The sequence below is a fragment of the Erinaceus europaeus genome, chromosome 1 (assembly GCF_950295315.1).
Source record: "Erinaceus europaeus chromosome 1, mEriEur2.1, whole genome shotgun sequence".
Taxonomy (NCBI): domain Eukaryota; kingdom Metazoa; phylum Chordata; class Mammalia; order Eulipotyphla; family Erinaceidae; genus Erinaceus; species Erinaceus europaeus.
Genome location: NC_080162.1, coordinates 150,985,330 through 150,995,644, shown reverse-complemented (window position 1 = coordinate 150,995,644; position 10,315 = coordinate 150,985,330). Strand labels below are relative to the sequence as shown.

The 10,315-nt window shown below is 52.9% G+C and overlaps 2 protein-coding genes across 2 annotated transcripts; both read left to right on the top strand.

Moving 5' to 3' along the window:
• The first annotated feature begins 2,350 nt into the window (after positions 1-2,350).
• On the top strand, positions 2,351-4,565 carry EXOSC4 (exosome component 4). Its single transcript, XM_007516019.3, has 3 exons — positions 2,351-2,562; positions 3,869-4,075; positions 4,166-4,565. The coding sequence occupies exons 1-3, from the start codon at positions 2,392-2,394 to the stop codon at positions 4,523-4,525; spliced, it is 738 nt and encodes a 245-aa protein (XP_007516081.1). The 5' UTR covers positions 2,351-2,391; the 3' UTR covers positions 4,526-4,565.
• Positions 4,566-6,620: 2,055 nt separating this feature from the next.
• Positions 6,621-9,877, top strand: GPAA1 (glycosylphosphatidylinositol anchor attachment 1). The gene is made up of 12 exons (XM_007516020.3): positions 6,621-6,785; positions 6,878-7,057; positions 7,141-7,252; positions 7,435-7,582; positions 7,666-7,767; positions 7,857-8,053; positions 8,124-8,320; positions 8,433-8,586; positions 8,746-8,841; positions 8,974-9,164; positions 9,246-9,416; positions 9,521-9,877. The coding sequence occupies exons 1-12, from the start codon at positions 6,712-6,714 to the stop codon at positions 9,762-9,764; spliced, it is 1,866 nt and encodes a 621-aa protein (XP_007516082.1). The 5' UTR covers positions 6,621-6,711; the 3' UTR covers positions 9,765-9,877.
• Positions 9,878-10,315: the final 438 nt, after the last annotated feature.

Below are 10,315 nucleotides of genomic sequence, written 5' to 3'. Positions count from 1 at the left end.
CCTGAGGGTCCAAAGTCCCAGGCTCAATCCCCCCACACACACACACACACAAACACACAGACACCATAAACCAGAGCTGAGCAGTATTCTGATAAAAAAAAAAAAAAGTAAATGTAAAAGAGAGAGAAAAATAGACACCTGCAGACCTGCTTCCTGGCTCATGAAGTGTCCTCCCTACAGGTGTAGCGCAGGGTCTCAAACTTGGGTCCTTGCTCATGGTAATATGTGAGCTTAACCAAGTGTGCCACCACCTGACCCCCTTATTGTTGTTTTTTTATTTTAACCAGAGCATTGTTCAGCTCTGGCTTATGGTGGTGTTTTTTCTGGGACAGCACCACTCCATCATTCATGGAGCATCTACTAGAGTTGGCAGTTTGCTAGTAGTTCACTAATTAACAGACCAACAGAGAAGGTGGCTATCTCCTAGCCTGTAGGTGATTAGTTTTGATAAAATACATGATATTCTTCCTTTTTCATATAACAAGAGATCTCCTTTTGTCTATACTAGAATGTGGAAGCTTTCCTGTACATATAACCCCCCTCATGTACTAGCTGTATATAACAGACCAACATTCAGAAAAATCAGATGCACCCTCCCAGTCTGAATCTTGGTTGCTCTGAATAATCTCATTAATAAATCAGTATGGAAAATATGTGGGGCGGGGTTAGACAGTATAATGGTCATGCAAACAGACTCATGCCTGAAGCTCTGAAGTACCAGGATCAATCCCCCCACCACCTTAAGCCAGAGTTGATAAGTGTTTTGATAAAGAAAGAAAGTAGGAAAGAAAGAAAGATGTGGAGATATCTATGGGGTTAAGGCTGTGGGAGAGGGGGAATGCATGCAAAAGAAGAAGGCCAAGATACAAAAGAAAATTAAAACTGAGAAAAGAATATACAAGTACTATATAACCAAATTTATCCGTCCTCCACCAGCCCAAAACACAAAGGTAAAAAGGAACAGTAAGAAAACAAGAACAGAAATGTGTCTCAGGGAAAGGAGAAGTAAACAAGAGATAAAACCATACTCCCAGGGCTGGGGAGCTAGTATAATGGTTATACAAAGCTTTCTTTTTTTAATATCTATTTCTTTTAAAAATATTTTACTTATTTTAATGAGAAAGATACAAAGAGACAAAGGGGGGAGGGAGGGAGAGATAGAGAGACCCTGAGGAGAGATAGAAAGACCCCCGAGACCACAGCACTGCTCAGTTCTGCTTTATGTTGGTGCTGGGGATTGAACCTGGGACCTATTTCATTTGATAAGACAGAGAAATTGAGAGGGAAGGAAGAGAGGGTGAGAGTAAGAGTCACCTGCAGCACTACTTCACTGCTCATTTAAGTTTTCCCCTACAGGTAGGGACTAGGGATTCGAACTCCAGTCCTTGACCATAGTAACTTGTACACCCAACTAGGTGTAAGAAAAGAAAGGAAAAGGGGCTGGGTGGTGGCGCACCTCGTTGAGCGCACATGTTGCAGTGCACAAGGACCTGGGTTCGAGCCCCCGGTCTCCACCTGCAGATGGAAAGCTTTGCAAGTGGTGAAGCAGGGCTGAAGCTGTCTCTCTCCCTCTCTATCTGCCCTACCCTCTCGATTTCTGACTGTCTCTATCCAATAAATAAAGATAATAAAAAAAAAAATTTTTTTAAGCTGCCTTAAAAAAAAAAAAAAGAAAAGAAAGGAAAAAGAAGGGGGCGGGCAGGTGGGCGGTGGCGCACATAGTACGCAGCACAAGGACTCGCGCGAGAATCCCGGTTCGAGGCCCCGGCTCCCCAACTGCAGGGGAACTGCTTCGCCCCTATCTCCCCTTCCCCTCTCAATTTCTTTATGTCCTGTCCAGCAAAATGGAAAAAAAAAAAATATATATATATATATATATATAGCCTCCAAGAGCAGTGGATTCGTAGTGCCGACACCAAGCCCCCGCGATAACCCTGGAGCAAAAAGAAAAAAGGAGAGGGAGGAGGAAGGTGAGGAAAGGACCTTCCCTGTGCCAGAGTGACGCTCCAGCTCTCTTCCATTAATAAAATTAGGTTTCCATTCTGGAGGTGGCGGCCACTCTGGAAATGGGGCCAACCTCCAGGGTTATGCCGATCACTCCCCCTCCACGATTCTCCCCGCCCAGGCAGCTCTCCAAAGTGCCTGGGGGGGGTGGGGGGCAACCTTCCCTAGCAATCAACATGGAGGAGGTTCCCGGAACCAGAAATTAAAATGAATGCTCTGGGAACCAAATTCCCGAGTCCGTATATGAGGAACGAGCTGCAGGTCTTCAGGACCGGAAGTGAAGAACCACCACCGGAAACCAGAGTTCGGAAGATCGGAAGTGGGACTCGGGCAGTCGGGAATTGTAGTCTTCTGAGCATCGGAAACCGAGGCCGTCGGCGGGGCAACATGGCTGGGCTGGAACTCCTGTCTGATCAGGGCTACCGAGTGGACGGGCGGCGCGCCGGGGAGCTGCGCAAGATCCAGGCGCGAATGGGAGTGTTCGCGCAGGCAGACGGCTCGGCCTACATCGAACAAGGCAACACCAAGGCACTAGCAGTGGTCTATGGGCCGCACGAGGCGAGTGGGCATGTGCGAGCCGGCCACCGGGGCGGGTGGGGAAGCCAGGGGCCCGCCTGCAAGGGGCGGGGGCGGTGCGGACCAGCCTGAAGCTCCGGTCCTGGGAAGCGTCTCGGAACAAAAGCCTTGGTTTTTCGCGGCGGCTTCGGCCTTTCTCTCAGGCCTCTGTCCCTTCCGCTCTTGCTTTCCTTAACGTGCCAGGCGTGTTCCCACGAGCTCCCTCACCCCTGGTCACTCTGCGCCTCCCCAGGCCACCTGATCCACTTGGCCGAGCCCCTTTCAGACAACTACACTTTCCCCCGCCTTCCTACAGCTGTCATCTCGGCATCCACTTCTCTTTCTCGTCGTCTGTCTCCCTACTGGAACGTGAACGCTGCCAGGACTTTGAATAAAGCCGTCTGGTTTTATCGCTATGATTCCAGCGCAGTAGCAAGAGCATCCCAGTGTAGGCACTGAAAAGATGGGTGCTTAGCGCATGAGTTTGGGCGCCCCGGTTTCCATGGAGAGGGAATCAGGAGGGCGAAGGCCAGAGGAGTGGAAACTACATGGGACGTTTGCAGAGCATAAAGGCGGCTGGAGGAATTGGGAGTTGATTCCAAGTGAGGTGGGGGGAGGGGCGCACCTGGTTGAGCCCACCTTACACTGCTCAAGGATCAGTGTTCGAGCCCCACCCCCCTGCAGGGGGAAAACTTTGCAAGTGAAGCAGTGTTGCATGTGTCACTCTGTCTCTCTCCCTCTTAACACCCCTTTTCCCTCTCGATTTCTAGCCGTCTCTAGCCAATAAATAAAGATAATTTTTAAAAAATTAAGGGGGAGGGTCATAGGAGAGTGAAGAGTCCGTACTTGTGTGAGTTTAAGATTTAGGAGTTTACTTCCTACAAGATGGGAAACCTTTGGAATAAATTAGGCTATGTGACTCTTTAGGGGAGTCCAGATTCATACTTAAACTTAACATTCTCTGCCTCCAACTCCAAAGGGAAATGGGTTGGAAGGAAAAAGACTAGAATGGAAACAGGGGTGGCAGGCAAGGGGAGATAGTATAATGATTATGCAAAGAGAATGTCATGCCTGAGTCTCCAAAGTCCCAGGTTCACTCTCCATACCACCATAAGCCAGAGCTGAGCAGTACTCCGTTTAAAAGAGAGAAAGAGATGAAATCTAGAGCTGATGGTAGATTATGGAGTCATCAAGTTACATTTATTGAGATGTAGGAGGAAGAGTTACTGAAGTTCAGGGTCTGAACCAGTGGATGAAGTTGTTGGAACTAGGAGGAGTGGATCTGGCTCATGTGTCCTTCCTCCCCTAGATCCGGGGCTCCAGGTCAAGAGCCCTGCCTGATCGGGCCCTGGTGAACTGTCAGTACAGTTCCGCAACCTTCAGCACAGGTGAGCGCAAGCGGCGGCCACATGGGGACCGCAAGTCCTCTGAGATGGGCCTGCAGCTTCGCCAGACCTTTGAGGCAGCCATCCTTACACAGCTACACCCACGCTCTCAGATTGATATCTATGTGCAGGTGAGTAGGCAGCAGCATCACACCAAGGATGGGGAGGAGATGGGTGCCAGGGTCATATGGTCACCTACCTAATAAACTCATGCTCTGCAGGTGCTGCAGGCAGACGGTGGGACTTACGCAGCTTGTGTGAATGCAGCCACACTGGCTGTGCTGGACGCTGGTATACCTATGCGGGACTTTGTCTGTGCCTGCTCTGCTGGCTTTGTGGATGGCACTTCCCTGGCAGACCTCAGCCATGTGGAAGAAGCAGCTGGTGGCCCCCAGCTGGCCCTGGCCCTACTGCCAGCCTCAGGCCAGATTGCACTACTTGAGATGGATGCCAGGTTGCATGAGGACCACCTGGAGCAGGTGCTGGAGGCTGCTGCCAGGGCTGCCCGAGACGTTCACACCCTACTGGACCGAGTGGTCCGGCAACATGTACAAGAGGCCTCTCTCTTGCTGGGGGACTGAGCATCTGTTCACTGAAGCCCAAAATAAAGTGTACACACCAGCCACTGTACTTTATTCTCCTCATAGCACTTCCTTATTCTCAGAGGTTGGCCTATGCTGGCTCCTGGGGGTGACTAGGGCCCCCCTTTCCCCTCTCCCCATGAACTACATACCTCTTACAGAAGAGAACCTTGAAGAAGGTGAGGATTGGGGGGAGGGTCTCCATGTGTGGTGAGATCATCTTATGGCAAGAAGGGTTGAACTGAGCACTAATGGGAGCCTGCTGGTATAGACAGGCCATCTCCACCTTTTTCATGTCCTATGCTGGACATAAGGCTACAGAAGAACTCAGCTGCCAAAAAGAAAGGAAAAGTCTGCTACGTATGGGAACCTATTGTGGAGACAGAGCTGCATCCCATATGATCAGGATTATAGCTGGACAGAATGATCCCTTTGCCTTTAGGAGCCCCTCAGACCTCTTGCCCTGCTATTTTCCTTTTTTCCTCAGTGTTTTTTTTTTTTTTAATTTATTGGGGGATTAATGGTTTACAGTCAACAGTAAACTACAATAGTTTGTACATGTGTAACATTTCCCAGTTTCCCACATAACAATACAACCCCCACTAGGTCCTCATCTGCCATGATTTCCTTTCCTTTTTAAAACTGTATTAATTTATGAGAGAACAGAACCATAGCATCACTGGCACATGCAGTGCTAGGGAATGAACTCAGGATCTCACACTAGAGAGTCTGTCTAATGCTTTTTTTTTAAATATTTATTTATTCCCTTGTGTTGCCCTTGTTTTTTATTGTTGTAGTTATTATTGATGTCGTTGTTGGATAGAACAGAGAGAAAATGAAGAGAGGAGGGGGAGAAAGACAGACACCTGCAGACCTGCTTCACCACTTGTGAAGAGACTCCCCTGTAGGTGAGGAGCCGGAGGCTCAGACTGGGATCCTTACACCGGTCCTTGGGCTTTGCGCCATGCGCCACATGCACTTTTCTTTTATTATTTCTTTATTGGGGAATTAATGTTTTACATTCAACAGTAAATACAATAGTTTGTACATACATAACATTTCCCAGTTTTCCATATAACAATACAACCCCCACTAGGTCCTCTGTCATCCTTCTTGGATCTGTATTCTCCCCACCCACCCACCCCAGAGTCTTTTACTTTGGTGAAATACACCAATTCCAGTTCAGGTTCTACTTGTGTTTTCTTTTCTGATCTTGTTTTTCAACTTCTGCTTGAGAGTGATATCATCCCATATTCATCCTTCTGTTTCTGACTTATTTCACTTAACATGAATTTTTCAAGGCCCATCCAAGATCAGCTAAAAATGGTGGTCACCATTTTTTATAGCTGAGTCATATATATATATATCACAACTTGCTCAGTGCACCACGTGCACTTAACCCACTGCCCTAACACCCAACTCCCCTGTCTAATGCTTTATCCAATGTACCATGTCCCATACTTCCTGTTACTTTGCTTGAAGCCCAAAAGAACTACATGCATGTTGTCACTTGGAGATTTCACTTTAACCCTTTCTCAGCTGCATAATGGCGCGCGCGCGCACGCACACACACACACACACACATACACACACTTTTCTGCTTCTGCACACATCTCCTTTCACATTCTTCTAGGGGCTTTTTACCTATCCCAGCAACTACCAGGTCTGAACAGGAACACACCCCCTCCTAGTCCACATACCTCAGTTCTGTTGAGACCCGTTTTGGCCAACTGTACATTCTCACTCTGCACCTTCTTCCTTGTGGATCTTGATGCCAGCCTCACACAGGGATCATTTGATGACCCACATCCATAAGAATAAGTAGGCAAACACCTGAACACCTGGCCTAAGCTTACAGAAGTCCCTGACTTGCTATGCCCACTGCCCCGTGTACAAACACCAGGTCTCACTACCGCTAGTAGAAAAACCTTCACGATCTGGTCCCCGCCTCCAGATTTCCACCCCTCGCAAACCCTGCGGGTCCTGCGCTGTCAAGAATATGAAACCTTGGTTCTGAAGCCCGAAATCGGGTCGCCAGGGCTCACACCAGCGCTGCTTTACGCATGCGCCAGGGCGGGGCGGAGGGGCCGGCGCGGGGGCCGCTGGGACAGGAAGTGCGCGCGGCCCGGGGCTGATGCTGGCGTCGGACCAGGCCGGTGGGCGGCTCAGGGTCTACTGGCTCAGCCATGGGCCTCCTGTCGGACCCCGTGCGCCGACGCGCGCTCGCCCGGCTCGTGCTGCGCCTCAACACGCCGCTCTGGTGAGACCGGGGGCTGGGGACGGGTCCTCTCCCGCGGGGTCTCCGGGAACCCGGCCCGCTCACGCTCGGCGCCCCGCACCCTCTCCCCGCAGCGTGCTGAGCTACGTCGCGGGTGTCGCCTGGTTTTTGGCGCTGGCCTTCCCGCCGCTGACCCAGCGCACTTACATGTCGGAGAACGCCATGGGCTCCACCATGGTGGAGGAGCAGTTTGCAGGCGGAGACCGCGCCAGGAGCTTCGCCCGGGACTTCGCTGCCCACCGCAGGAAGTCGGGGTGAGCGGCTGCGCCCCGGGCGTGCGGGGCGCCTTGCGGGCCTGCCCGGGCGCCTTGCTAAGGGCCTCTCCCTGTGTCTTTAGGACTCTGCCAGTGGCCTGGCTGGAGCGGGCGATGCGCTCAGTGGGGCTGGAGGTCTACTCACAGAGTTTCTCCCGGAAACTGCCCTTTCCAGATGAGACCCACGAGCGCTATGTACTGTCGAGAGGGACCTGTGACCAATTTGCACCCGGGGGAGAGGCTTGGGGCCAGGCAGCTCCATGCAGGGTTGTAGGGGGGCGGGTGGGGGCGTGCCCTTGAGTCTGGAAATTCCTAGTGGAAACCTCAGTGCAAGAGGGCACCGGGCCTGGCTGAGCTTCTGCCGATGCTGCCTGCAGATGGTGTCCGGAACCAACGTGTACGGCATCCTGCGGGCTCCACGCGCAGCCAGCACGGAGTCTCTGGTGCTCACGGTCCCTTGTGGCCCAGACTCTCCCAACAGCCAGGCTGTAGGACTGCTGCTGGCACTCGCTGCCCACTTCCGGGGTGAGACTGAGGGGCTGCTACAGCCAGGGGGTGATTTGACCTCTGTCTCACCAAGCCCCACTGACCCTGCTTCTGGACTCCAGGACAGATTTACTGGGCCAAAGACATCATCTTCCTGGTGACGGAACACGATCTCCTGGGTACCGAGGCTTGGCTGGAAGCCTACCACGATGTCAATGTCACAGGTGGGTGCTCTTGCCCCACGTTGGCGCCTTGCTGCTGGCCCATTCTCTCCCCTGCTCCCAGTTGCCATCATCTTCACTTGTTTCTCTAGGTATGCAGTCATCTCCACTGCAGGGCCGGGCTGGGGCCATCCAGGCAGCCGTGGCTCTGGAACTGAGCAGTGACGTGGTCACCAGCCTTGACGTGGCCGTGGAGGGTCTCAATGGGCAGCTGCCCAACCTTGACCTAATCAACCTCTTCCAGACCTTCTGCCAGAAAGGGGGGCTGCTGTGCACACTTCAGGGCAAGGTGAGAATGCCCACATGGAGGCCGGGGCCTGCCTATGCAAAGGTTAGCTGACACCGTCTCCAATACTCAGCTACAGCCCCAGGACTGGTCATCGGTGGACGGACCACTGCAGGATCTTCAGACGCTGCTGCTCATGGTTTTGCAGCAGGCTTCTGGCCGTCCCCATGGGCCCCACGGCCTCTTCCTACGCTACCGCGTAGAGGCCCTAACACTCCGTGGCATCAATAGTTTCCGCCAGTATAAGTATGACTTGGTGGCAGTAGGCAAGTAAGTATCCTCTGGATCTCCTCCATCTTTCCATTTTCAGGGCCGTGTCTAACGGGGCTGGTTGAGTGGTACTTGGGGATCTGGCTGACCACGACCCTTCCCATACCCACAGGGCTTTGGAGGGCATGTTCCGCAAGCTCAACCACCTCCTGGAGCGCCTGCACCAGTCCTTCTTCTTCTACCTGCTCCCTGCACTCTCGCGCTTTGTGTCCATTGGCCTCTATATGCCTGCGGTCGGCTTCTTGCTCCTGGTCCTCGGTCTCAAGATATCCTCTGCCCCTGCTGTCCACTATAACCAAGTTTCCTCCATACTGGTCAGAAGAAAACCCTCCAACTTAAGGGGATGGTGGTGGTGCTGAGCCCTGGGTCCCCTCTACTAGGCACATTTCTACCACAAATGTCATCAGGTTCCTTGACCAGACCACGCTCTGGAACTCTGGATGCAGCTACACGAAGCTGGAGTCAGCGCTGAGGAGTCAGGTGGGACTCGTGGACCCAGCCCGCCCCTCGCCCCAGCACAGGTGACAGTACTCCATCCAGTCATTGGGGTGGGTGGTTACCACTGCCTCTCAGTCTTAACTATTGCTAAGCACTAATGCCCTATGGGGCTCCCCAGTTCAGAACTCATCTCGAAGTACCTGTGTGCCCTGCAGGGTGTGGGGTTCACCTCACTTGTGGCGCCCTTGCTGATCTCACAGGCCATGGGCCTGGCCCTCTACTTCCTGCCAGTGCTGGGCCAACATGTGGCAGCCCAGCACTTCCCTGTGGCTGAAGCCGAGGCTGTGGTGCTAACATTGCTGGCCGTATATGCGGCAGGCATGGCACTTCCTCACAACACTCACTGGTAAGGAGCTGGGCATGCTGGCTACAGGCAGGAAAGCCCCTGCACTGCTAGGTGGCTGCCTCTGAGCCCCTTGTCTTGCAGGGTGGTTAGTTCACAGGCCCCAGACCGGGGTTGGATGGCACTGAAACTCGTAGCACTCATCTACCTGGCACTACAGCTGGCCTGCATTGCCCTCACTAACTTCTCACTGGGCTTCCTGTTGGCTGCTACCATGGTGCCTGCTGCTGCACTCACAAAGCCTTCTGGTGCCCGGTAAGTGCTGGCCAGCCCCTTCCCCACAAGAAAGTCCATCGTGATATCCCCTCCAAAGCCCTCTCTTCAAAGGCTTCGATTCTCCAACCCTGCTCCTCCTACAGGCCCCTCTTTGCCACCCTGTTGGTGCTGACCAGCCCAGCAGCCACACTCCTGGGCTGCCTGTTCCTATGGCGGGAGCTGCAGGAGGCCCCGCTGTCACTCGCAGAAGGCTGGCAGCTCTTCCTGACGGCACTGGCACAGGGAGTGCTGGAGCACCACACCTATGGTGCCCTGCTCTTCCCACTGCTGGCGCTGGGCCTCTACCCCTGCTGGCTTCTTTTTTGGAACATCCTCTTCTGGAAGTGACTGCCACATATCCTCAAGCGGAAAACTGGGGTTGGGAGTTCCCAAACACTCGTTTCCACCCCCCATGTTCTCTTTTTCCTGGGAAATAAACAGGCACCTTGATTTGGCCACCATTTGGGCTCCTGGCCCACAGTCCACTGTTCCTGTAGAGCCCCTGGCCCATAGGAAAGAAACTTGGCCTACAGGGGTTGGCATTGTGCATACCTCCTTCTGGGAGGGTACTACTTGGTTCTGTCAGCTCCTCACTGCTGCAGGAGTCGGAGTTTAGCAGTGTCTGCTTTGGGTGACCTGGAGTCAGGGAGGGGGGAGGCACTGTATACAGGGGTTGGGGACCTGCTGAAAGCTGAGGCACCAGAAAGTCCACTGAGGTGGGGATAGTGGACTTGAGCTGAACCCTGAAAAAGGTTTGGGGGTGGAGACTAGCCTTGGAGTTGAACAAAGAGGACCGCCTAGCTTCATTACCTTGGAGCTGAACCAGCCCAGGAACCCCCAAACCCCAGGAGCAGTATTACAGGGACATAGCCCAAAGTGGTAGTGGCTGCACAGAGAAA

Coding starts and splice junctions, on each gene's coding strand:
- EXOSC4 (XM_007516019.3), top strand. CDS start 2,392: ATGGCTGGGCTGGAACTCCTGTCTGATCAGGGCTACCGAGTGGACGGG. Junction 2,563..3,868: donor TGGTCTATGGGCCGCACGAG/GCGAGTGGGCAT, acceptor TTCCTCCCCTAG/ATCCGGGGCTCCAGGTCAAG. Junction 4,076..4,165: donor AGATTGATATCTATGTGCAG/GTGAGTAGGCAG, acceptor CATGCTCTGCAG/GTGCTGCAGGCAGACGGTGG.
- GPAA1 (XM_007516020.3), top strand. CDS start 6,712: ATGGGCCTCCTGTCGGACCCCGTGCGCCGACGCGCGCTCGCCCGGCTC. Junction 6,786..6,877: donor CGCCTCAACACGCCGCTCTG/GTGAGACCGGGG, acceptor CTCTCCCCGCAG/CGTGCTGAGCTACGTCGCGG. Junction 8,842..8,973: donor CGCCCCTCGCCCCAGCACAG/GTGACAGTACTC, acceptor TGTGCCCTGCAG/GGTGTGGGGTTCACCTCACT.